At 31.3% G+C, this 27,502-nt stretch overlaps 2 protein-coding genes and 3 long non-coding RNA genes across 11 annotated transcripts; 1 reads left to right on the top strand and 4 right to left on the bottom strand.

Annotated features, from left to right (window-relative positions):
- The first annotated feature begins 229 nt into the window (after positions 1–229).
- LOC108000399 (putative mediator of RNA polymerase II transcription subunit 26) lies at positions 230–22,746 on the top strand. Of its 2 annotated transcripts, XM_017060705.3 has the most exons (12): positions 230–610; positions 10,582–10,613; positions 12,318–12,400; positions 13,212–13,581; positions 13,727–14,232; positions 14,461–14,765; positions 14,962–15,149; positions 15,230–15,355; positions 15,439–15,495; positions 15,671–15,796; positions 17,986–20,492; positions 22,184–22,746. In XM_017060705.3, exons 1-12 carry the CDS (start codon positions 588–590, stop codon positions 22,244–22,246), a joined length of 4,386 nt encoding a protein of 1,461 aa, XP_016916194.2. In that variant the 5' UTR covers positions 230–587; the 3' UTR covers positions 22,247–22,746. The 2 variants fall into 2 exon arrangements, with proteins under 2 accessions (XP_016916194.2, XP_061942525.1); XM_062086541.1 differs by lacking the exons at positions 230–610; positions 10,582–10,613; positions 12,318–12,400 and adding an exon at positions 12,429–12,588.
- On the bottom strand, positions 5,128–9,591 carry LOC133667501 (uncharacterized). Its single transcript, XR_009833179.1, has 3 exons — positions 6,897–9,591; positions 6,531–6,659; positions 5,128–6,433 (listed from the first exon to the last, which is right to left on the bottom strand). It is a non-coding gene; the product is annotated as an uncharacterized LOC133667501 (long non-coding RNA).
- LOC108000401 (uncharacterized) lies at positions 9,808–12,321 on the bottom strand. Its single transcript, XR_009833178.1, has 4 exons — positions 11,163–12,321; positions 10,947–11,066; positions 10,655–10,833; positions 9,808–10,379 (listed from the first exon to the last, which is right to left on the bottom strand). It is a non-coding gene; the product is annotated as an uncharacterized LOC108000401 (long non-coding RNA).
- Positions 15,670–18,063, bottom strand: LOC133667498 (uncharacterized). Its single transcript, XR_009833173.1, has 2 exons — positions 17,925–18,063; positions 15,670–15,808 (listed from the first exon to the last, which is right to left on the bottom strand). It is a non-coding gene; the product is annotated as an uncharacterized LOC133667498 (long non-coding RNA).
- On the bottom strand, positions 22,734–27,355 carry LOC108000398 (heparan-alpha-glucosaminide N-acetyltransferase-like). 6 transcript variants are annotated; one of them, XM_017060704.3, is made up of 13 exons: positions 27,214–27,353; positions 26,794–27,041; positions 26,216–26,353; positions 25,656–25,789; positions 25,458–25,573; positions 25,007–25,172; positions 24,728–24,932; positions 24,474–24,641; positions 24,267–24,388; positions 24,032–24,192; positions 23,693–23,867; positions 23,511–23,623; positions 22,824–23,073 (listed from the first exon to the last, which is right to left on the bottom strand). In XM_017060704.3, the coding sequence occupies exons 3-13, from the start codon at positions 26,345–26,347 to the stop codon at positions 22,892–22,894; spliced, it is 1,674 nt and encodes a 557-aa protein (XP_016916193.2). In that variant the 5' UTR covers positions 26,348–26,353; positions 26,794–27,041; positions 27,214–27,353; the 3' UTR covers positions 22,824–22,891. The 6 variants fall into 6 exon arrangements, with proteins under 6 accessions (XP_061942552.1, XP_061942551.1, XP_061942553.1 ...); XM_017060702.3 differs by lacking the exon at positions 26,794–27,041 and having other exon boundaries at positions 27,214–27,355; XM_062086568.1 differs by having other exon boundaries at positions 22,734–23,867; positions 26,971–27,041.
- Positions 27,356–27,502: the final 147 nt, after the last annotated feature.

Here is a 27,502-nt window from a genome sequence, read left to right on the forward strand (position 1 = left end):
TATCCAAATTACTTCCTCTATCCTCCAAATGACCTTTTCCATCTATCAATTCTATACAAATCTCCACTAAATCTCCTCTCCCTACCTCAAACCTTTCCTTCTACACCAATTCTTTCCTAAAAAATCCTTTCCTTTCCATTCCATTTCGATACAGCGCAAAATTATCAAAGTCCAACAACGATAAAATCCTTGGATCCTCAAAATGAGAAGTCACCCCTTCCCAACGTCTCTCCTGCACCGAATCTCGATCCATCCACTCGCGCCACGACCTCTGGCGTCTCGCGCGGGCAAAGAGGGACGGCGACGAAATCCGGATCGCGGTCCACGATCCATGGATTTCGAGGCGGCCGCAGTAGCGGCGGGCGCGCGCTAGTGTCGGCATCGGTGCTGCTCGTCCCTTTCCATATCCGTCATCTACCACCTCCTCGTTACGTTTCACGGGCCCTCGCGGTGGAACAGGCCAGCCTAGAAGAGAAGAACCGGTTCCTGTCGGCTGGTGGAAAGCGGCACGAGGCGGCCGCGAGCTTTAACCCGGCGCACACCGGAATCTCTCCTATCGTCTGCGGTGGATACGCTACCCTGAGAGCATGAGCACCTCGACTTTCGTGGGGTAAGCGTGCATTTTTCATTTATCGTTATCTGGAAACGAGGAGAGATTGTTAGTTGAGGGTTGTTGAGGACGAAGTGGAAGAAAAGTTGATAAGGAGATTTGATTTTTCATCGGCTTAAGGATATTAATTAATTGAAAGGATTGGTTTTCGAGATGAGGAGATTTTGGAAATTTTATCGGTAGATTCTTGGTTGGGTTGTTGCTGAAAAGATTGAAAGATTGAATTCAATAGAATTGATAAAATATTATTCAAGTTGTATTTAATTACTTACTTTCTGAAGGGTTTTATAAATTTGCGAAATTGATTGTTTCACATGCAACAAAGTAATGAACGAGTTTAATAATTTTTAATAATCCATCGTCCAAGAATCCTCGATTAGAGATTTGTTGTCAGGAATCAGCAGAAGATTCGAAGCTTTTTGATCGTTCAGAATGATCTATAAGAATAATAATCTTTGACCGTTAAGATTCTCTTAGAAAATTACTGCAGCTCAATATTGCACAGTGAATTAAGAAAATTTAGTTTTAGAAATGGATAATCTCAAAGTGACGAACAAGAAATATTATGTGCACGTTAATTGAAACAAATGATTCTAATGTCTAAGTACATACTTCATTTGTCATTGAAGTCATAGAAAAACTTAACTTAGTCAACAATACTATTCACGTAATCAGAAATACTAGTTACAAAATTTAACATTTTTACAAATTAAAAACAATTCACAAATTACAATAAATTTTCTGGTACAGTATTAAAAAAATAAATATAGTTTCACTATATTTTAAATATTACTATTAAAAAACTACAAGTCACAAGTACTAAAATAGAATAATTTCTCTCTTTTACAACTGAAAAAATAAAATAAATTTTATTAATCATAAATTATTTGATTATTATTATAATATTATACTTTAGACTTTTATATATTCAATGCTTGTATAAATATCCACCAACTTCAACTAATTATTCCACTCGACATAAAAATATGAAATGCTTGTAACTTGTCATTTCATATAAGTTACAAAATTATTTTGCAAGAGGGTCCAGAAATGGAAAGATAGTCGAAACTGGTTTCTAGTTCGGCTCGACAGGACTCGACCAGTGAGGAGGTCCTGTTTGCTCCTTTTGCTACTTTCTGATTCAACTTCTTCTTCTTCTCCTTTTTCTTCGTTTTTAGGATTGTTTAAGGGTTATCCTTGGCCGTGTATAGAACAGTTTTGTTCCTATTACACGTGTTAAATCGTATTTAATGAAGATGATTTAAAAATTTTCAAACAGCAGCCATCTTGCAAGGATTCTTTAACGTTTGCGAAGATTCTTTGATTAAAGAATGGCTAAGATTTCCGTGATCTGCGCAGTTGATTTTCCTTGGTTTCAAGCTGTACAGAAATAGCAGCAGCAATTTTGGAGCGCGTTAGGGGATTGGGAAAGGTCGGGATCCCGGTTCCATAGGGTCCATATAATATGGTGCGATTAAGAAATTCACCGGTTACGAGACTTTTATATTTTGCATTTCCACTTCAAATTATACATTTCTTATTTGCGTTATATTTAATATATTGAAAAAAAATGAATTTGTTTAAGCTGAAAAGGTGTAATTATTATTTTTACTTTTTATAAAGATATGAATAAAATAATTAGATACTTAAATATACCTTGATCTTAAATGAGACACTTCTATCAAAATATTGAACTTTTGGTAAAATTTTAATTTCTTTCTTCTTCTGGTGTATGTGTGGTAAATTTTAAATACTGTGTAAATTTTTTCCAAAGTTGTTAATACATCAATATCTTATTTATAAAGATTAAATTCCTTCGTCATCTTTCATAGAATTTTCTGAAAGTTCTTAGCTTCACATTCACGCGTTTATTTAAAGCCACATAAAATTGCATAAATAGAGAATCAGTAAACAAAGTTGACTGCCAAGTGTGAGTTATTAGAATTAATAAATCTGGTCCAAGTTTCGTCCATTTTATCGAAAATTTTTAAATAAATGTTATTAACCATACCTTTTTTCATTTTCGAAAATATTATTACGATAAAATCGAGAATGATAGCGAAGAAAACCTCATTACTTGATGATGGCAATCCCAAGACCTTGCGACGATTCCAAGAAAAAACTCCTCGACCTATATTTCTTCTTTGAACAGGAAAACACCGAAGAGCATTCATCGAAAGATTCTTCGTTCGATGAATCGTAATGGTACATCGATTTTGATTAATCGCTTCCTTCCTATTGGTTGCTCTCGATCGATTCAATATTACTAGCTAAATTACTAAATATCATTACTCTATTGTATATAATTGTTCTTTATATTTTTCAAAGATTATTTATAAAGAGCATCAATGTTGAATAAATAAATAAAATTTTGTATACGTATAAATAACAAGCTAAAATTTTAGAAATTTTATCAGATTATATAAGGAAGAGAGAAATTTTGATCTATTTATAATGTATAAATGATCGTGTATCCATTTTGTGCACAACAATTTCCAACTTGGCAACCAACACTTAACCAACTCAATATGTTATAAATAATCGAGAAATTATGCGAAACCATCTTGGGTTTGAAATCTTATCTCTAAAGAATTAATAACTTAATAAATCGTATAGATTTTATACAAATAAGATAAGAATAAAGTAAGAAGATGTTTTAGAAAGTAACTAACGTACCTAAAATCGATGCATCGAAGAGAAGTTCGTATGTTTATAGTTGCCACCCACGATGAGATTCTATATCTATGCGGATGAGTAATCTCACTGAACAGCTCGATGAAATAATCGATGCATCGAGATCGTTCGATTACCTCTTGTTCTTCATTTGCATTCTTTTTCGAAATTAAAATTAAGATCGTCATTTTTTATTATTCTTCGTTTTTATTTAGCGTGGGTTTACATTCATTCCTCTCCCATTATTTTTAATTCTCATTAATATAAAGATCTCTTATTTTTTCATTTACATTCTCTCTTTTTCAAAATTAAAATTTCCCCAAGATTGTTTAATTTTTACTATTTTTAATTTACTATACAAATTATTATAAATTTTCATTTTTTTTAATTATTTAATATATTCTTTTTTTTTTATTTATATGATTTTCATTAATATAATGATCGTTCGATCATCTCTTATTCCACGTTTACATTTTAATTTCTTAAAAATTAATGCTCTCGTTTTTAATTTTCGCTAGAATAGATGATTTACGTCAATTTCTCTTCTATTATTTTTCATTTTCATTAATACAAATTTGCGTCACAGACGTGGTGATATATAGAGAGTAGCTTAAGGTGACGACAATTTTTGTATAAAAATATAAAACTTGTGTTGGCCACGTTCCTTTACTCGCACGCCTACGCTCTTGGACGTCTCGCTTAGAACCGCTCGTCGATTCTTGTTGCTAGTGCGAAAAAATATTGCATTAGACAACGATGAAATTTTCGTTCACACCAAAAATTTCGTTCATTACAGAACGAGCCATTTCTATGTTACGTTAGATATAAAACCAAGTTTTATAGATATTTTTATAGATATTGAGAATGATCTTCTTTTAATTATTACATACGAATGAAAGATCCAGTTGAATAATGAGAAAAATTCTACTCTGAATTATAAAATTTTAATTCAAAATTCCTAAATCTAATTCATTAATCAACGTTCTAAGTTTTCCAATAAATTCTTCTTCAAGATTAAATTCACTTAATAACCTAACCTCATAACTATATCCTCTTCAAATTCAAAATTTCAACATTTTAGATAAATTCTAATTCTAATATCTTCGGTAAAAATTCAACATAAATATTCTGTCAACCAAATTCTCCATAAATTCTTGTTCAAGGCCAAATTCAATTAATGGATCAAATTTTATAACTATATCCTCCTCAAAGGCGATGACACGTTCGATGGCCTCCACAGAGTGGATCGTCCAACGTTGGATGGAAATATAACGTTGGGTTTCTAGGTCCACGCCTACGAATCATCCAATTTTGAACGTCTCGGAACCTTGCTCGAGCTCATCATCCGATTCCATTCTCGTCTGATCGGATACGTGACTAGGCGCGGCGCATTCTCTCTGCAACATATACATATGTATATCCACGTAACGTCTCGTCATCAGGGAAATTTGCAGGTGTGAACGACCCTTCGATCGAGAGGGTACGGGAAAATTGTTCATTGCCACGTGTCGTTGCGGACTGGCCGCGTGATGTATTTTTAAACGGTTCGTTGTATCGTTTAACCATTGCGTTTCCGATGTACTACTCTCTAGTCGAGACGAGGTGAATATATTTGAGAGTTGATCTCTCGAGAATTGCTTTTCAATTTTATGAAGGGGTGGAGGCTGCAATTGGAAGTGAAAATTAGCTTCAATATCCCGAGAATTTTATTCTAAAGGTATATCGATAAGAGAATATTATTGATAATAGTTTTTACGAAAGATCACTCTCGAGAGTTACTTTGGAAATGATGTTTTTTGCAAAGGAACATTGGATTAATGGACACTGAATAACTCTTAAAAATGTTTTTCGCATATGCACTGTGTAAATGTATTTGTATAAGATATGTTGACAAAAGTATTTTTTGGAATGAAGCACAATGCTAATAATGATTGTTCAAAATAATTTTGCTCCTCCAACATGTGTCCATTAATGAAAAGTAACGTTCGAGTGCAAATCTCGAGAATTTTATATTTTGAAATGGATTATTACCCCTATAATTTTAGATCAGAACGTCTATAAGACTTTGTTTAACCGCCTCATTGACCAATGTTGATGAAGTCAGCTCTTTGAACCGTGTAAATCCTTTTTACGGGATCATCGCTTTCTCCTTTCAGGATAATCATCTCGAGTCTCTTTTTCTCTGCCTGTCAAAGGCAGATCCTATTTAGATTATGTTTCCTCCAGTGAAAGTGCGACTATCTTTATTCAACAAGTTGTTCCAGCTTCTTTCTTCGTCTCTTTCTTAATCTTCCTCGTGATTGTATTCTTATTAATATAAAGCATATAAAATTGTCGCATATAAAATTTCTTAGAAATTGAATCTTATAGATATATATCTTATTTTGAAAATCGTTCTCAGCTTTATTTTATCTTTAATTCATTATAATTCATATTACTATATTCTCACGTTTGTTATTAAATTTGCTTAAACGACTCATCATTCAACTTTTTTTTAATATTCCATCTTCTTCTTAAATTTTATTAACCTATGAATATAAAATGCATCAAAGATCAGTATCCATATAAAAATATCCCTAGAAGATTGAATATTCAATCTAACCGAATAATTCCAAGGATTACCAATTATATATGTACGTATCTTTTTCTTTACGAAGAAAGCAAGGAAAAAAAAAAAAAAGATTTGGCAAATTAATTCGCGGATGGTTCAACATCGGACACACCGTCAGGTGTCTCTGGTTTTCCACAGTGGAGCCGCGACGCGCCATAACCCTAAAAATAAAATAATCGGAAGCATTTTGTGCGGCGCGGTAACGCGCAGGTCGGTTCGCGCTAAATTTAACACCACCTCGCGTATCTACCTAAATACACTTGTACAAGCCACGGCCTGTTGTTGGCTGGGTTCCGAGGATCGCGACAAGCGCGCCACCACTCGCCCTCACCCGAGTTTTCCCTAGAAAGTTACCTCTTTTGCAGGATCCAACTCGATTTACATCCTTGAGAATCACAGGATAATATTATTATTTTTTCGCGTAGTATTACTTTGCATTGTGTTTTAAATTTTTTTTTTGTAATGTAATTTTTCACGATCAATCATACAGGATACAGGATATCGATGTATAATGTGGAACCACTTTTGGAGGATTGATTCTAAATGTCAAAAGAAACAGAAAAGTTGATGTATAAAAATAAATGGAATGTTTGAAGCTTATTTTTAAATTATAAATAATTTACTGTATTTTTATACTTTGTGTTTATACATTGTCTTTTTAATTTCTGTAACCGTCTTTGTGCGAATGGTTTTATAGTTCAGATGATTCGCACAATGCATAAGCTGTTGAAATGAATTATATATTTTGTTTGTTCGTTTTGTAAGCTGAAATATAATATGATTAACTTAATTATCTACTGAAAACTCTTTAAAATTAGGAATTTTTTTTAAATTTATTGTTCTAAGTGTAACCAAAATATTTAATTTGACTTAATAAATTTATAGAAAAGAATTTATTATAAAATATTTAATCATAGAATTCAATTTGGATTCCTGATAATTTCAAAATAGAGATATCTACAAAAAAAAGCTAGCAAAGAATCCGTAAATAGTTTTTCTTACCGTTTTAAAAATTTCCAAAATATTTAAATTTACAAAATTTAAGCAATATTTGAATAACATATTTGAAATCATTCTTGCAAGACGCATATTCATTTTCTTACTCTTATCACATTCTTATCATTAATTCCTTAAGTTACCAGTAAGTTGTAAAAACTGGAACCATATATTCATCGAATCATTTGAATCTTTATTGTTTATCATTTTTCTTGGTTGGTTCATCGTTGGAATTTCGTTTATCATCCAAACTTCTCATCGTGGAAACGATCGACGCGTTTTCCGAGAAAGTCGACCAGCTGAATTACGATCCCAGTCGTGATAACAATGACGTCACTCGTCTGATTCAATGTTAAAATTAGTCGAGAATCGAACCGGGTTCACGGTTGGTGGTATGATGGCAATTTTCGTGAAAATAATCTCGTGAAAATGATCGATCGTGAAAATTTACAAATTTTTACGAAGCTCAACGTGGTTCCAATCGATAAATTGTATGAATTTCAACACTTTTTATCTAGTAATGAATAAGAAAATGAATTTTACTTAACACTGCCCAATCGTTGTCCAAGATTCTATATATAGAAAAATATTACAAATGTTAATTTTGCTGATACAAAAAATTTTATTCAATAATTATCAAAGTATTCTTTTATACTATTATAAGAAATTTTGAAAAATAATTGAATGAACTATTGAGATTATAATATTGAGATATGAGAATAGGTGGATTAATATTATTTTATTTATTTATATTATATTAATTAATCTCTATTTTACAAGTATATATAAAGTGAGAGATCAAAATATAAAATGTTCAAAAACGAGATGGCACGTGGCACAAATAGGTATGCCAAGATAAAAGCGACCTCGTGTCGATTCTATTCTCCAAAATTCTATTATTAAAAGAGATTTTCGCACGAGACCACGAGTTTGTTGTGAGTTCAACATCGTTTTACGAAAGATATTTCTATATTTTCAGATCAGAGCATTCTTCAGGATATCTTGAGTTCTATATGACAAAACTTACGTTTGCTTTTTAAGAGAGAAAAGAACAATGATTCTTAAAAATTTTTAAATTACGAAGTGATACTGTATATTAATTACAATATGATATTTAAAACATAAGGAACATAAAAAATAATTAATAATTCTCTTATCGTTCAAATTTTCAAAATTTCTAACTTTGAAATTGAAAATAAATTAATTCATTCATTTCAATAATAATAATCGCGTTAAACGCATAATTTTTAAATTTAAAAAAATATATTTAACGATAGTTGTATAAATCTTATAATATTCAGGAAAAAATTAAATTAATTTTCAATACTTATCAATATTTAATTCCTTTAAAAATAAAATCTTCTGTTTCATAATTTTTAAGAAAAGAATTATCTCTTCTTATCTTTTCTTTGATCAAGGATCAATTAACAAATTTCTTCAATTAACAAACTTTCAAATTAGAAATCCTTTTTCTGATCGATCGTCAATTGACAAATTCTTGGAAAGAAAGTTTTAAAAAGTTCAGTCACCCTATCGGAAACGTGACGAGCAAACACATACTTGAATACACCAACAATTCGAACTGCAAAAATAGAAAACCATCAATATTGAATATAGTAGTTGACCGCTCCTTGAAACAGCGCTGCAAAAATATCACCGCTTTAAATAGCGAATCATCATAAGCTACACGCAATTTCGTCAGTGAAATATAATTGCCGCCCACTTTTCGTGTCATGAACACGCTCCACGATGAATATCGAGTACCTGCTGATAGCTTCATCGATTATCATTGAATATCCACTTATATATTGATTCTCGAATCGAAGCATTTTCTAATAAAATAAATATTACACAGATCAGATATTTCATTATTTATCGTTTCCCATTTCTCTGGCAAACGATCTTTATCAAATATATAGGCTTTGAGCATCTTCGAGGAATAAATTAAAAATTTATCGATCTTTCATTTAAATTTATTTTAACTATTATCTATGAATTTCTCTTTTTTGCCTTACACATAAGAGAAAATGGAATACTTGTTCAAAACTATATAAATTTTATTATCCATAATTAATTTTTTTATTAATCTTGAAAGTTTGAAATCTTTTTCATGAATAATGTATTAATAAAGTATTTTCAACTCATTAGGAGATGTGAAAAAAATTTTAGTAAATAAAATTGAAAAAGCACGCGGCATACGTTCTCTAGACTTGGTAAAATAATTAAACGACTCAACCTTCGTACGAGGAGAAACTTCCATAAAAGGGATTAAGCAATGAAACATGGTCGAGTCATCGAAAGATAACTGGCGGTCACGTAAGTGTATGTGGGTTACCGTTCGTTCCTTGATAATACCAAAAGCAGTTCAGCTGGCTGATTGCGAAAACGGTAGCTGCTACCGTGTCGCAAAGTAAATAAATTGGACAGTGAAAATAGAAAGTTCGATTCAAGTACCAGTTTTAGAACTATTTTAAAAACTTACTTGGTATTTAAATCATAGTTATATTTTTTAATGAAATACTTTTCAATGTAATTTATTCTTATGCATAATAAATATGTGACAGCATTGAACTTATAAGCATCTTTCATTGCAAACATATTCACCTGTAAGAATTATACCATTTTAATTTAATTAATCTATTTTTTGAAATAGATTATCGTTGTATTCTTGTGTTGATGACCAGATAATCAAAAGTATAAAAAGTTTTAATATTGATATAAGGATTGAACATTGAATACAATATTATGATAATAAAGAATATGATATATTAACACTATGATGATATGATTATTAATTATTAGTTAAATATCCAATACTATTTTTTTTAATTATTATTCAATTATTTCTTATTATTTCTATTTTTTATTTTTTAAATTATTATATTTTTCTAAATAAAAAATTTTATCATTTGTTAATTTATCTAAATTATAGTTGAAATTAGCCTGTCTTCATAGTGTTAAAGGAAAAATTATTGAGCTTAATAAATGAAATATACACGTAATCTCATTTCTAATAGATCTCTAATCAATAAAATTTTACTAATTTTACAAATTTATTAATAACAAATTATATATTTTATTAATTTAATTTATTAATAATTTGAAAATTTCATAAAAATTACTTTCATTAACATATTATTAATTACGAAATGAACCATTTTGACAACAGACTGCAATATCACATATGTGCATCGAAATGCCAATACCATGTTATGTGACTCAATACTTGAATACTGCGTTCCATAGATAACACAGGAATGCATCCAGTTACCATTACACAAGAAAATCTTCATCGTTATCTCTTTAAGCATTACTACCACAATCCGATAATCGTTTGATTAATTATCTTTTGAATTATGGTGTTATTTAGATGATGCAACGTAATGAAAATAACTCTTACATATTGTAGATTGGATCTCGTCCATTATTATCATCCAAATTAGTATCTACTTCTTTTTTTACTTATTATCTCAGTCCACTGATTGTGACCTAAATAATCATATTCTGCTATAGCATACTCGATTAACATTGACATTGCAAAGATATTAATAATACTTCATAAAAAATTAATCTTTTGCAATTATAAAAATTATTATCTTAAAAGAATTAAAAATAAATCTAGAAAATTAAATTTTAATTTAAATCATTGCAATTAATGATCCGTTAAGTGAAATGTTTTTTTTTTTTTCAGGAATTCGGACAGCAGTAACGTCCTATCGACAGGTATGTACATAAATACCAAAGTAAAATAATTATTCACGAACCTCGTTTCTCTCGAAACGCTGAAACGAAGATATGCGACGTATGCAAATAACTGCTGCCTCGTGATAATCAAGGAATGAAAAGCTAAAGATATGCAATTAGATGCGCCGCTTCAAAGTTTACAAATATTTCTAAACATTCATCAATAATACATATTTACATTGTTTAAAATATCTTCTACCTAAAAACAAAAAAAAATAAAAAATAAATTTAAAAAAAATATGATTTTCTTTTAAATTTGAAAGATTTCCATGTTTTTTTTTTTATTTCGAAATTAATAGAAAAAAATAATACTCAATAGTTTCCTACGTGTTATGATTTATACGAAACATCTATCTTCACACAAATTTTAAATTCCATCATGTATATACATATTTGAGATCCACTTTCACAAATGCGAAGTTCAACAAAAGTCTGGAAAACCAAATTTACCGTTCGCTATTAACTGTCATTCTACGATTTTACGATTCATACAGTGAATACCATAAAAAAATTTCATACCAAACTTACCTGCAACTTGTGTAAAAAACTTTCGCTCGTTCACATTCTCAAATATAATCTTGGTATTAAAAATTTGAATAAATATCAATATGAAATTTGCTATCTGTACCATAGTTTCAATGTGGACATTATCTATCTAAATATTATTAAAAGTTACAAATTATATAGAATCTATTAATCTCAGAATATTTTATATATCAAATAATTCTATCAAATTCCAAATTCTACAATACAAACAATACAAATAATCACACTATATCATATTTTCTTTTTTCTCCTCTTGTCCTTTATCATTTTTTTCGTTCTCCTGCTTTTTTTTGCTTTCACTCCTCTTTCTCCTTCTCTTTTGCTTCTATATTCTGTTTCTCCCTCCCCTTTTTTGTCTAAATTCTTCTTCTTCTTTGTCAAACATTTCCTTCGTCAAATTCTTTCTCTCTCTTCTCCTTCATCATTCTTCCTTTCTTCCTTTCAATTCCTTTTTGTCACTCTCCTTTCTCTTCTTTCTTTTGTATCATCCTCTTCCCAATTCTTCCTTTGCTTATCAATTCCTATTCACACAATCATTTATTAATTCTTCTTCCTTCCTTTATCAATTCTTTCTTGTTTTTCAATTCCGCCTCTTTCAATTCTTCTCTTCCCTTTATTCAGTTATCTTCTTTCATCACTCTCCTTTTTCTCCTCCTCTCCTTTCTCATTCTCTTTTTTTCATCTTCCTATCCTCCTTTATCATCTTCTTATAAATTTTACAAATTATAATCATATTTCAATATATTTTAATACAGTATACAATTATAAAATTTTTTATTGAAGAAAATTGTTCTATGCAAAAAAATTTATTTAAATGTTTAATTAATTGTTTATTTGTCCATCATAATATAGCTATTACAAAACTTTATTTAATATTCATTATATGTAAAATTAGTTTGAATTAAAAAAATCATGGTCAATATGATTTACACGGATAAGAAATAAGTTTGAACCTTGAAATTAATTTAAATTTTCCATTCGATATGCGAGAGAGTGTTAGCTTGATAAATATTACTAAATATCTTGGCGAGAGTTCAGAGTTTCCGGTGAGCCACACGGAAACGTGTGAACGATGTGCGCAACATACCGCATACTTGACCTCTCGTTAGCATTCCATTAAATCGGTAATCGTTGCAGGACTTTATCCTCCGCCTCCTCCACCGCCACCGCCGCCTCCGGTGCCTAGCCAGGTGCCGGCCATGAGAATCAACACCGCAGAGGTAAGCGGAAGATCGGCAATTCGAGTTCAGTACACGTTCGTCGTTCATTGCGAGCGTATCTCGTGGATTTTGTCGAGATGACCTGGAAATTTTAAAGAATTAGAAAAGAAAGTAATTAAATATTTCCTGTGTTTACCCTATAATTTTTTTTTCTTGAATATTAGAATTTTATTGAATAATAGAAAATGGTGAGTGTTGAAAATGAGATGTAATTAATAATTATGAAAATTTAATTTGAAAAAAGGAATTTAGAAATTAATGAATCGTATTTTATTAAATTAAATCGTTCTCTTTTTAATGGAATAATAAAAAATGGTTAGAACGAAACATTACTTTCCTGGGAATATATATATATTTGTAAAAAATGAATGAATAGGAACGAGATTACGGGGAATTTATGGAGAAAACTTATAAAGATCCGTCACGAGGAATTAAAGTGTGTAAATTAAGGCGCCACTCAAGGTCATTGTATTTTCTTTGTTCCATATTTATTCTGGTCCAATGTTTGTTTTCAACTTTGGGTTTTTTGTCCAGATATATATTTAAATATAATCTGAAATCATGAAAAGAATGAACCAAACAAAGAAATCAAATATCAAATATAATCTTACAATTTTTACAAAAAATACATACTTTGATATTACTTATCTTATTCTCAAAAATGAAAAAATAATTTATCAAAAGATAAAAAGATTTATATCTCATTACTTATTGATTAATCATGATTAATCATGATTAATCATTGATTACTCGTTGATTAATAACAACTGAAAATAGAAAAAGATATATCGATCCAAATATTGAATCTCAGGCGCCAACGACGAGAAAACCGTTGATACCAAGCAACGATGCATACGAGCCACCAGCAGCGATTCAAAACGCGATGCTGACTAAAGACAAGAAGCCCTTCACGTACACGCCTGGAATGGGCGGGAAACTGGACCTTTCTCAAATTCGAAGCCCTCGAATGGCGCGCAGGGTAGCAAAAAACGCCAATGACGAGGGGATCGAAGGTCCTCCGAAGTCAGCACTTGAAACGAAGCCGACACCAGCGCCCAATACAGCGAATTTATTCATTCAACCTCAAGTAGCGATACCTGTCTTCCCGACCAATATTCCAGCTCAAGCCTCGGTCAACAGGACACCTTCCACGCCACCTGCTAACAGGATTCAACCTAGTAGTAAGTAGTTTATTCATTTTTTTTTATTCAATTTTATTGAGATCTTTATTTAATTATTTTTTGAATTTTTAAATCTGTCTTTTCTTAACACGGAGAATAATACGAACATATAATGGATATACTAACAATTGTTTATCGTTTCCAGCTCCAGAAAAGCAACCAGAATCGCCGAAAGCCAAAGTAGAGACCAAAGTAATCCCCACAATCGCAGTTCAGCCGAATACTCCTGAGAGTCCAAGCACTCCAACCCAAGTGACCTTGACGAAGGCACCAACACCGTGGCTCCAGAACAAGAATAAACCACAAGAAGAATTACCTGAATGGGCAAAACGATCTAGCGTGAATAAACAAAGCTCAGTCGAGAGTCCAACGTCACCTCCAGTTTCCTCATCTTCTATTCAACAACCTATTCAATCACCTCAGTGGCAACAAACTCAGCAGAGGCAGCAACCAGTTCAACAAAGGCCTCAATCTCTGCCACAAATTCAACAAAGACCGGTGCAGATTCAGCAACAATCTCAACAATACCAATATCAACAACCTCAAGGTCAGCAATTCAATCAGCAACAGAAACGTCCTTTCTCTGGTCCTCCTGTAACGCAACAGGCTAATCCTCAGACTCAGCATCAAGAGCGTGTGATACCTATTCGAGTGAGTGTTTATTATTATTTAAAATACAGTAAAATTTCTACATTTATTGCATTTTATTGGAAATAAATATTAATTTTTCAAAATATAAAATAATTTATATGAAAAAAAATCTGTTCCATCATCCAAAAATTTCCTTATAACAATCTTCTCTTTCTGTTAGTTTGAATAATGGAAGTTCTACTGTTGTTTGAAAGAAATAGCTAACTTATGCTAATGGTTTATTTCTAGATTGAAGATAGGCCGTCTGTTTTCGACGTGAAGCAGGAACCTGGCCATCATCAGTTCAAGCAATCGAGTCCGCATCAACAGAGATGGGGTCAGCCAACTGTTCAGAATCAGAGTCAAGTACGGAATCAGATGCAGAATCAAACGCAGAATCAGATGCAGTCTCAATCGACTGGTGGCGCGTACATTATACCCATTATGATCGAAGGAAATGATAAGAAGACTGGTGCACCAATTTCCTCGAATACTTACTCTCAACCGATTGTCAGGAATAACGTGCCTAATACTGAGAATCAGAATACGAGAGTGTAAGTTGAAAAGTTTTCTGTCGAGTCGTTAATTATTATAAATTTTACATATATTTATATATCTTACATACAGTTAATTTCTACCATTGTGCATTTCAGCTTCAATCATTAATTTTGCCTGCAATTGAATTTAATCCTATATTAGCATTTCAAAAAATCCAATTTAACTTAATCTTTCATTGAATCCAAATTTTAGAGCGACCCAACGTATCGTGCCTGTGCAAGTCCAACAGTCGGATTCGGTTCCGGTTCAGTCTCGATCCTTCAGAGTTCTTCAGAAGATCACAGACACGGACACGGCAAACGATGTGGACACTGAACAGATGCGAAAACTTCAATTATCGGAGGACGATAGGATTTTGATGAATAAATTCAAGGAACAAAGTACGATACAAAACAACAAATAAAATTACACATTTTTGATCGCTTAACGAATTTGATTTTTCTTACCCTTTTTTTAACAGTCGATAACGAATCGTCTCTCCATCACGAGGAAGATCCGAGATATCGTGGTGGGGCCATACCTTCTCGAGCCTTCCGCTTCTTGCAGACTATGACGGAATCTGGCGATGCTCCTGTCGTGAACACGAGTAAGTTTTATGCGAAGATGCAGTAGAGAGAAATATTATATTCGAGAGAGATATGAAGAGTGAAATGAAACCTTGTATTACAGCGCAACGACCACCGTCCGCTATTAATAAGAAGCAGAACAGGAATTCGAAGACTTTTGGTGAGTAAATCAATATCTCAATTAACTTTTGATTAACATTTTCTTTTGTAACATTTTGTTTATAGTGGTTTTTTTAAGAAAATATTTATTTTTTTCAATATAATTTTGAACTTTTAATTCTATAATTTCGCAGTTTGTTTATTTAATTTCTTTTAAAAAAATGTGATGATTATAGAAGAAATGCAAGCAAACCTACCACCAAGTGAACAGCAAGTTCCAGAGCCAAAGAAATACATGGGCAGCGCAATTCCCTCCAGATCTTTCAGGATATTACAAGCGATGACAGCGCCGGAAAGTGTCGGTGAGTATCGATCTATGAAATCAAGAAACACCATCGAATTTAATAAATATTTTTCCAAATTCAAAAAAAAGAAAAATGAATAAATAAATAAATAAAAGAAAAAAGAGAAAACGCGATACAACATGTTCATAATTCACGCAAGAACACGCTACTCGTTCATGATGAATTAATCGCAACAAGCTTCTATTGACCCTTGTATACATTAATTTTCAGTGACAAGCGTCTTTATAATTTCTAATTTAATGATTAAAAACTTGAAGTAACGATTGCGTGCCGTCGCTAGAACGTCCCCGAATCCTGTGTTCACAGGAATAACGAAAATTCCTTGGTATATATCGTTTAGCTCGATTGAAACTTTCACTCTTCTATATTTAAAAATTATTTTGTTAAAGAGAAGTGTGTTGTAAATTACAATCATAATTTCTGTCTACTTAATTAGTGACACGAATTAATCATCGAGCAACGATGAAATATTACGAAATTTGAAACAAAAATTATAAAAATTGTGATTACTGTTGACATAGTTTTTAAAGATGAATTATTCGAAAACATGGTAGGTGAAATTATCCATCTATTTTCGTCGAATAGTATTATAATGATATATTAGGAATCTGATATTCCTTGTGTTAGATAACCAAGAAAGTTCAAGATTATTCCTTTTAGGATAAAAAAAATATATTAAAAGATAAATAAATATATATATTGATTTATAATTGAATAACTATTAAAACTTAAAATTTCTAGTGGATTGTATACTTTGAGTTATATATTTATTACGTTCAATCACAATGAATTCAAAAAATATATCCAAAAAATTTATCATAAGGTCCATAAAAGAAAATTTCTTATTTTCATTCTTCTGAATTTTTATTTCCAAAAATAGAAAGCGTTAAAGAAAAATCTTTCATTTTCAGAAATTATAACTTTTATAAAATCGATATTCACAAATTTTTTCTTGTATTATCAAAATAAAAAAAATATTTTAACGAATAAAAAATTAATTTTCTGTATTTCTTGGTCATCTGATAACATCGTCCGATTATCGTCATAAATAAAATCGATCTTTCAAAATAGTTCCTATTATACGGTAATAAAAATTAATGTACAAAAAGTATGGCAAGCTACGATGGACTTGGGTAACTTAACCGGGAATGTTGCATGTACTATTAATCGATTTCACATGTGTTTAATTCTCGCTGGGATTTTAATATTATTACAAGTGATCACTTGCATGTAAATGGATATATTTACGAATATTCTGGACTCTAATCATCTTGTCCAGAATATCCTAAGAAGCATGTCTTCCTATTCGAGCGTAAATGATCGTCGCTCGTTCAATGGTCGAAGATCATCGACTGGTTTTGCGTTCACGACAAAATTTTCGATCGTTTCCTTTGAACACAGGATCTCACACGATTTTTTTTTCTTTCTCTCTTTCTCTCTTTCGTTTCGTGATTACAATTCGTCGCTTAATCCTTTGCCCAATCTCGCTTGTCCATCGATTTTTCAGAGCCAATTAGAAGATCGTTACGTGCTAGACATTTATCTCGAAAATATTATAATAATAGATTTTAATATGTATAGAATTTTTTTTCAATTACTAATTTTTAGCATATATAATTGAGGAATCGTGATACATTTTTTAATATTCTTTGTAAATAATGATACAAGTACAATAAAAGCAATACGTACTAAGCAAACATTCGAATTCCTCACTTATCGCATGAAAAATGCTCGAAATATTTTCTCGATAATTATTCCGTAAGATAATATCTTATGTATATATATACATATGTCGAAATCTGTATTTCTTATCTAATCTTTTATCTTTTTACTTTCTTATTAGAATTTAATGATTGATATTGTGAAGAAAAATAAAAGTTTTGAAAATTTCAAGATCTCAAAAATTTTTATATTCAGTTTATTTTCAATTTAAAAATTATATGATGAAAACGAAATAAATGTCCATCACTCGTTCTTCTATCCCCTAAACCAAAAGAATTAAAAAAAAAAAACCCGAAAAAATTCGCATAAGAAAAAAATGCGAAGATCAAAGCATAAAAAAAAAATAAACGCAGAAAAAAAGGAGAAAAAAAGGACAAAAGGGAAAAACGCAAGACCACATCACCACCCCAAAAATGGGAACAGTTGAACTTCTTTGTCTGAATGCATTCTGCTGTTTGTTGTAGCCACGCAAGAAAATCGTCAAGCAGATTACCACTGCCAAACAGAGAATAACGTGCCGGGCAATCAGCAGGGTGTCTTCCTCTCTCCTAGTCCGCCATTTTGGACCCACGACAGCGGTTGGTGGGGTTATTATCCTCTTCTTTATCCTGGGATTTCAAATGAATCTTATCCATATCATCCTGATAATACAGCCTATGTATATTTTCCCATTTACAATCAAAACTATCCATCTTACCCTCAACTTGATTCAACCAATTGTAAAAATTCTTATTCTAATGTTTATCCACCGTACATGATTCCTGTTTCTTTACAAAATTGTAATAATTTTAATCACAGTTGTGAACAAGCCAATAATGACATGGATGTATTTAAAATTCCTCCAACTATGAATATTCCGGATATTCTAGAAAATATTCAGGAGAATAATGAATTGGAAAATAAAATTTTAAAAGAAAATAATGATGCAAATTGTCAAGAACAATGGGAAAAAGGAAATGATATGGCCAGAACTGCTAGCAATAATAGCAGAGATAGTGACTGTACTACTGCAATGAATATCACTGATGAAGAAGAATTTCCTGATGAAATAGTTGTATCAGAGGAAAATAAGAATGATCAGCAGTCTGAAAAATCAGAAATTAAATCTTGTCCCAATGGAAGTCTCAATGTGAATGTTCCAAATTATACTTACATTGATACTAGTGATTCTAGTGATTCTAGTGATTCTACTGATTCTAATAATTCTACAGATTCTGAATCACAATCTGACAACGAATCCATTATTGAATCATCTAAAAGTGACAATAATTCTGATGATTCTTCTTCTGATAGTGATGATTCTGATTCTTATTTGGCCTATTCCACTGGGCTGAATCCTCATGGAAGATTGGACAAAGATGACAATGAGAGAAATTCAATGAGAGATTATTCCAATAATGAATATTGTAATGATCAAGATCAGGAAGCATCTTCCAAAAACAATACTGATTCTGAATCAGATATGGAAGAACAAGTGGAAAAGAAAGAAAAAAAAACAGATACCAATACATTTCCTCATAAATTAAGTGTAATTTATGAAGATATTGAACGTCCAGACTCTGAAAGTCCTAGACCACAAATTAAAAATGTTAAAGATTGGAATAAGACACCTTTTGAAGCTACTGATGATCCTCCTGATGATTCTGATGCACCTACTGTCAGCGTGAGTTTGCCATTGAGGTTCAAATTTTCTGTATCTGAAAATAATGAAGATGTGACTACTGTAATTGTTGGAGACAGTACTATTAAGCCTGATAGAGATCATAACAAAGAAGAAAAAGAAAAGAAGAAGAAATTAGAAATTCAAGAAAATAATAATCATTTAGAGAAGATCAATGATGTATCTGCGAATTTTCTGATAAAAAATAATACCAGTGTAAATTTCACTGTTAAGAAAGAGGTTAAGAACGAAAGTATCGATGACACGCGAAAGGAGAAGAATCATTCTAGGATAAAAGAAAATGAAGATCCTGTTGTGCCTCACGTGAACTTTACTTTAAGAAAAATTCCAACTAGATTTAATAAAATTAATTTTGAAGAGACAGTAGAAACAGAGTTCACAATTAAAAGAAAGTCTAGTGTGAAGAAAGAGGAAGATAAAACGATCAAGGCTCAAGAAGAACACTTAAACAGTACCAACGTGAAAAATAATGATTCAGTTGGTAAAGAATGTTTGAATAAAGAGAATAACACTGTTTATATTACAAGAATAAAAGAAACGGGTTTAGAAACTCGCGACATTAATAGAAATATTTTAAAACCGGAAGTGATCGTTTCAGAGTGTAAGTGGACGGACGATTCAAATAAAGAACGTTCTAATAAGTTCCAAAATACAAATTCTAACCTAAAAGATAAAATATCTTTAGAAAACAATGACTCTTTAAAGAAAAATAAAATCGAAGAAGACATCGACGAGAAGGCAGGAAAAGAATCAAAACATTTATTAAGTGTACAGAATTCTCGAGAAGAAACAGACGACGAGGATAGTGGCGTCACTTCTGACATGAGTCGTATGATTTCAGAAGTAGATACAGATTCAGAATGTACTTCCTCTAAAAATAGAAAATATCAAAGAACTCAAACTCACTCGAGGTTGTTCAGACTTCTGAACGACGATTCGATCCTTCCAGAAGATACGGAAAAAATTAACCAATCTTCATCAAGAGAATACTTGAGTCTTCCTCTGAAGAGTAACAATTTTAACTACGATGAAAATTATTGTTCCAATTATTCTAGTGGTGTGACTTCTCCCGAATATTCACCCATCAGTGAACAATCGTGGAAAAGACTGCATGATGCGGATCAAAATGGTGATGTGTATCGTCGACAAGATCGAACTTCCTGCAAGGAGGACCCGTATTATCAGGCATGGAAAACGCCTAAATCTTCGACTTCTGTATTGGACCATGATGTGATACCATCATTAGCCTTCAAGATACTCGAAAGTCGAAGGCCACCCTGGTCTTACAAGGTGAACGTCCTTTGTCCTAGAATCAAAAGCACGAAAAGCGTGCCACAAACATTGAAAACAGGCAAACAAACGAATTCCACGGTATCCTCTTCTAATAATTCCTCATCCTTTCAAGCTAACCTGAAAAACGACCATTGCTGATGGCCCGGGGCAGAATGAGGCCGCGTTTGGCCGCGAGCAACCACGGACGAGCCTCGCGCAACTTTTCTCTAGATTCGCAAGACTGGGCTGACTATATTGCCCGGGGGGGCTACAGGCTACGTGGTTTTTTTTTCTATCGGTACATATGGTTTCCATATATTCATCTATTCGCATTTCTTCCTGATTTTTTGTATATTTTATTTGTTTTCTTTTTTTTTTATTTTTTCGTAATTGTATAAAAAAGGCTCATATAGCTCATAAATTTTAATAATTTTGACTCGATGAAATGAAAAATTTATGCCCTTTTTTATATAATTATTTAATTTTTTTTATTTAATTTTTTTTCTATTATTCTAATGTTTTTTTCTATTTTTTTCTTTGTTTCTTCTTCTTTTTCTATTTTATTCGTATTTTAAGTTTGCGTTGCTCTCGAAGGCCATTGATCCTGTAAATGGATGATCATTTTTATTTTCTTTTTTTTCGCAATTTTCTTCACTTCGCGAACGGATCGATCCTTTCAGCCATGATTCGAAATTTCATTTTTTTTATTTTTCTTTTTATTTACTCTTTGCTCAGGTTTGCCACTAGCTTATTGGTTAAAATGTTTCCTGTGTCTTGATTTTTTGTAATCATTTTCGTTTTTGTTGATTTTCTCTTATCCTTTTCTTCATTCTTCAATCAATCGATCTCGATCGATAACGAACGAGATAAATTGTTGTTCATGCTATCGCAGTGTTTTTAATATCAAAATGTTTATATATAAAGTTTATTATTCACATTCCATTTCAGAATTCAAAAATGTGAACGAAACGAAGGCAAAATGTGACTTATTTTAATCAATTCGTAACAATTACTAACAATGTTTTTGTATTGAATATATTCCCAATAAAAATTTTGTATATGCATCGTATAATTGATCGTAAATAATGCAAATCATGCTTTTATTATAGCAATAAATTAGCATGCATGCATGCACGATGCATTGTTTCATTTATGCCATCGATTAATAGCGCGACGATTATATCGCAATTTATCGAATCGATTGTTTGGATTTATCAAATCGATTAGAAGAATTGATTATCGTTAATTAAATCAAGAAACTTGATGATCGATAATCGGTCGATCGTTAATAATTATTTATTGAAATAATTTATATTTCATTATTTTGATTAGTTTTTAATATTATGTTATAAATTATTGCTCGAATAATCGTTGTTTTTATTATTGTTTTACTAATATATTCAATTCAGATATGTATATTCAAATATTATCAATTTTAGTGTATTATAATGTATTAAAATTTAAATAGAAGTCATTTGCAATATAATATTTAATAAATTCAAAAAATAAGATGCTATTTTTAAGTGTTTTTGAATGATTAACAAACTATAAAAATAAATAGAATAAATTAGAATCCTTCATAAAAATCGTAGCGCAATGAAGTTCGACGTTTTGATATGCTCGCAATTATTCGATTCACCATTTTTTATAAAATTTATAAAAACAGGATAATAGATTATAGAAATGACATCGTTTTTTTCAATTTTTAGGTCCAGATGCAACAGATTACTGAGCAAGGACAAGTGCTTCCTTTGGAAACATGGCATTGCTAGTGTGTTTTTCTTTTTTTTTTTATTTTTTATTTTGTTTACGATTCATAACGATTCGTTTAACACGACGATCATCGATACCGTAGAATATTTTCCCGAACTTTCATATTTTCCTATGTCGCCCATATAAGGTTTCGTCTTGCCCCCATTCACTATTTTCTTTGTTTTATTTCTTCCTTTTTATTCCTAATCCCATATGTGTGCACATTATTAGGGGATGAAGATTCTTAGGAAGATCAATCGATCGTTCAAACGATTGATTAATAATGTTTATTAACTATATTAAATCACATGACCAATTTTTAACTTTTAAAGATTGAGAAGAGTTGAAAAAATAAATGGTCGTAATTTCGATTTTCATTGTATGCCATTTTCGTTCGAGAGGAAATTTTATCTAATTAAGACGCGAGGTGTATTTTTATGGATACCGTCATGTTACCTTCTAATCTGTCATTGTGCTATATTTATGTAAGTTGTGTAAAATAAATTATTTGTAAAGTTCACTTTAATCTTCATTTCGAATCAGTTTGTCTATCTTTGATACAAGGTAAGAATAAATACATAAAAAATTAAAAAATAGTTTTCTTTTGAAATATCGTTAACAAAATTTACTTCATCTAATAATAGTAAAATATGAAATGTAGATTATCACAGGGTGATATAAATGCGTTTCCTGTGCATGATATATGCAATAATAGTCCATAATCCGGGACCCCAAATGGCTTCGCATAAATGCAGTGCTCGACTGTCCATGTTACCGATGCTCCAATGGAATGGAAAATTTTGGTAGCATACCATGTGGCCGACGTATAACAGTAAACCATTCATGCCTATAAATAATCGAACTGATACAATCGTTTCTTCATTCGAAAGAACAAATTGCACGCCAAAAAATTTTTTCTTAATAAGCTTTTCGTCATTTTTCTAAATGTATAACACAATAATGCTTATTTTATGAGAACTTACAATTTTAAAAATTCAATTATCATTTTTTTTAAATTTAATATTTTAAATTTAATTATCTAAAATATTTCAAGCTATGGTAAAATCAAATATTGAACAAATAATATTAAAACTAAATAAATAAGAAAGAATTTTAGATATGAAATTGAGGAGAGATCCAAGTTATATAAAAAAGTAATGATATTTATGAACCATATATCAGACTTTTTTCCAATGGAATTAAGTCTGCAAACAGGTATTAAATTGTTTTGGCGTAAAACCTGTTCAGAGTTGCATAATTGTGTGAAAGTTGAACCAAGTGTACCAGGAATTCGAAAAGGTCCACCGTTCCATACTTTAATGACATCCACGAGTAAGTAACAAGCGGAGAGAAAGGCCAGAGAAAAAGAAGTTGTCACGAATACGAATGATAATGACCTGAAATCAACAACAGTTTTTCTGTATTCCAATTTATACAATATTCTTTTTTTTTTTTTGGAGACATACCACAGTTTCTTGTTAACAGGAATTATATTGGTAAAATGAAGAATGCATCCTATACAACTGAAAAATGCAGCCCATGTCAACCACCTTATTACACGTTCTTTCCAATCTTTATAAGTCATCATTATTATGCCAGCGTGTAGGCCAAGAAAAACTTGGAATGTCGTTGTGAGAGTACCTTGAGGAAAAAAAATAAAATAAAATATTTGCAATTATAAATAATTAAAAGAAGTCAAAGATAAAGGGAAGAAAAATAATCTTGTGATTATAAGAAGTTGTATTAAAAAAAATAGCATTGAAATGATACCGTGGATTGTTTCAGAAAAAAAATTTATAATATACCCAAAATTCCTTCAGGATCATAAGGTCCAGATTTATAAACCGTGGCTGAATGATGCAAATGAGGTTCTTTGAGTATCATTCTGTCGATATAACCCGCTGCTCCACCCACACAATCAAAATATTTCGCGTCATCGTGAAGACCACCAGGACCAAGGTAACCACTAGTAAGTAAAAATAATTGGTTTGATATTTTTGTAAAAAGATGAATGTAATTCATTGAATTATACGTACATACGTGGGACATCCTGGAACTTTCAGGCAGAATGTGATGAAACAGTGAACAGCCACAATCACCAGCATTACACACCATTGGGGAAGAAGCAGAAGAAAATCTTGCACTTCTTTTAACATTGGAGACTAGATACGAAAAATTAAAAATTTAATATACACGAATCATATTTTTTATTTTTACAAAAAAATTATTCCTAAAGCCACTTATTACTTGGGTCTTCTTGGGTTTCCTCGTCATCAAGCAAAAGTATATCAGAGCAACGATGAAATAAGTAATGCCAAATCGTTGGAGAACACCGAATATGCGAATAGTTTCTAGTTGAGGACCAGTGCTCACAGTATTCAGAGACAATCCGATTAAAAACATAAGGATGCTCCTCTGTAACATACAGATAAACTTACTTTTTATCATTCTTATCATTTCTTTCTTTCTTCGCATTTAATTTTTATACTTTTATAATTCACCTTCACGATTCCATACAATATCACATGTTTCGGCAGCATTCGTTTCATCTGACTAGCCATGGCAATGGGGATGCACACTCCCATAATCCATATGAAACAAGGAAACAGCAAGTCACCCGGAAGTAATCCATTCCAAGTCGCATGGCCAAGGATCCTATAACCACCTGATCCATCGTTCACGAATATCATCAATAATGTACTCGCCCTGCAATGTTCAAAAATTTATTATCCGTTACGTAGAAGCATATATAAAAATAAACAGAATATAAAAAGATCTACCCTCGAACCGTGTCGATCGCCTTCACTCGACGTTTCGAGGGTTGTTTCATCGCAGTGTCGTCCAATTGACGTTTCATACATTTCTTCTTGCATACGTTCCATAACGATTTTAAGCCAGAAAGACCGAATAGAACGAGTATCAATACTCCAAAAATGACGAGAAGCTCTGAAAAAAAATTGCACTTTTTAATTCAATACGATCGAATACACGTCTCTCTTCTATAACCTTAATCGACATATTATCGTAGTTAATTTAAAAAGTTTAATTGAAATAAAAAGATAAGTACTATCTACAGTCGTTTGATAAACACGTTATTCGTTATCTTATATAATAAAATTTTTCCGATTTAAACAGATCAAATCGAATCTAAAATACCAATTTTTACATAATGATAAACTATTCAACAAATTGATCGACTAAAAAGTTCCATTTTAAATAATAGAATATTACCTGTGTAAGGATAAGTTGGCGTATTCAGAGTTTTTATATTACAGCTTCGATTCTGTACAGACAATTCGTACACCCCGAACTGTCCCAAGTTCGGCGTTAGCTCGCAGATCACGTTGCTGTAACACGAGAACGTGTAAATCGGACTAGCATTAACGTTTTATCGCGTTACTTTTCTACCTGCACGTTTTATAAATGTACCTGGTATTCTTTGCGGATATAAATTCGTTAGGATCTTCAGCATCCAAAATTCTGAAACTCGTGGATCTGACTGTATCGATTATCACGCTGGAAGATAAATTTGATACGATCTGCTTGGTTCTAGTATAGGGGCACTGCAACGAAATCGTCATTTTCGTAAAAGGAAAAAAGAATATTTATTCACGGTGGAATATTTAAAAATAAATATTTAAAAAATTAATTTCAAAATTATTATACACAGTACACAGCAATAGAAGAAAAGGTAAATGTAAAAATGTTGATTTAAAATTAAAATTATACCATTATTAAATTTCCACTTCTCAAATTGAATAATCGTCAATCATCTATTTAATAAATTTTAACAATTTCTTCCAAACTTTCTTTTTGAATCCTAGCAGATTCGCAAAAATCTATTTAAATAAAAATATATTCATAAGTCTAAGCTTTCCTTCGAACTATCTTTTCTGATAAAAATTTCCGGAATCAGATTCGTAGAAAGTAACGCGCAAGTATGCAAAGCACGAAATGCATAAAAAAGAGCGTGTCCTTGCGTGACTCACCAGCGCGCAATCCGCGGAGAGCAGGTAGAGCCAGGCATTCGAATCCTTGTCGTTCGTTCGTAGATTGATGCAAGCCTCGTCGTAACCGAGTGTAGATTCCTCATCGCAAAACCACTCGTCCATAGTCTCCATTTTACTCTGGGAACGTAATAATAAACGTTGAACATGGAAAAAATCGCGATTCACGATTCGAAAGGCGCGCGAAGAATCGTGGTTGATGGTTTAACACGCATCCTTAATTTGAGAGAAATGTTTACTAGCAAGCAAGCGGTTCTATTTGGCAAGAAAATGGAACGATAAAAACCGAATTTTTTAATTTTTCACGTATCGTTTTATAGCGTTATACTTTACGATCGTTTTTATTTGGAAATTTTTATTTGGATTCATAAAATTTAAATTTCTTCTAACTTTTAAATTTTCTAATATCATCTTTGTATCTTTTAGAAATAAATTAATTTTGAAAATGGATAGCTTCTAATACAATGTTAAAAAATTGTAACTACGTAATTTTTTTAAAAATTAATTAAGGAAATATTATTATTATTATTAATCTAGAAAGATTTAAGAATATTTCTCACGGAAGAAATTTAGTTTAATCGGCATATCCTCGTTATCTTTTATTTAATACTGTCACATCAAGGTCATTCAAGGTCTTCAATCGAAGTAACGCACAAAGATGTTCTCCAATTCAAAATCCACTTTCAAATCAATATCTTGCATAAATTCTTTAAACGTAATATACTTATAGTAATTACATAAATTTTAGAAAATCTTGGAATAATCTAGAAATAATTCGCACTAATTCGCATCTATTCTGCTTCGAAACCTGTAAAATATAATGAAAATAACGTACAAATATTTTCACTATACATACATTCACAGAACAAAAAAAATTTAAAAAGGCATGAAAGACAAAATACTTGCTATGCTTCTTCAAATTAAAAAAATAAATAAGTAAATAAAAATAAAAAAATAATAAAACACGAAATACAACATACCTGATATAATTCTTCAAAATCGCAAATAGATACACATTACGAGAGTAAAAAGACAAGTCGAGCAATCGTTACGGTACGAAAAGCAAAGACTAATCGACGCTCGTCCGCGAAATATATAATAAGCCAAACACTTGCCAATTCGAGACGCGCGCAATGATTCCTAATGGTGATTATGCGTTTAACGGTATAGCATATAATATATAAATGATTTGACCGATAACCGATTTCCTGCTGTTAATAAAATATTGCGTGGTTTGTAATCAGGCACGAGTTGGCACGAGAGTAGCGC

The sequence above is a fragment of the Apis cerana genome, linkage group LG16 (assembly GCF_029169275.1).
Source record: "Apis cerana isolate GH-2021 linkage group LG16, AcerK_1.0, whole genome shotgun sequence".
Taxonomy (NCBI): domain Eukaryota; kingdom Metazoa; phylum Arthropoda; class Insecta; order Hymenoptera; family Apidae; genus Apis; species Apis cerana.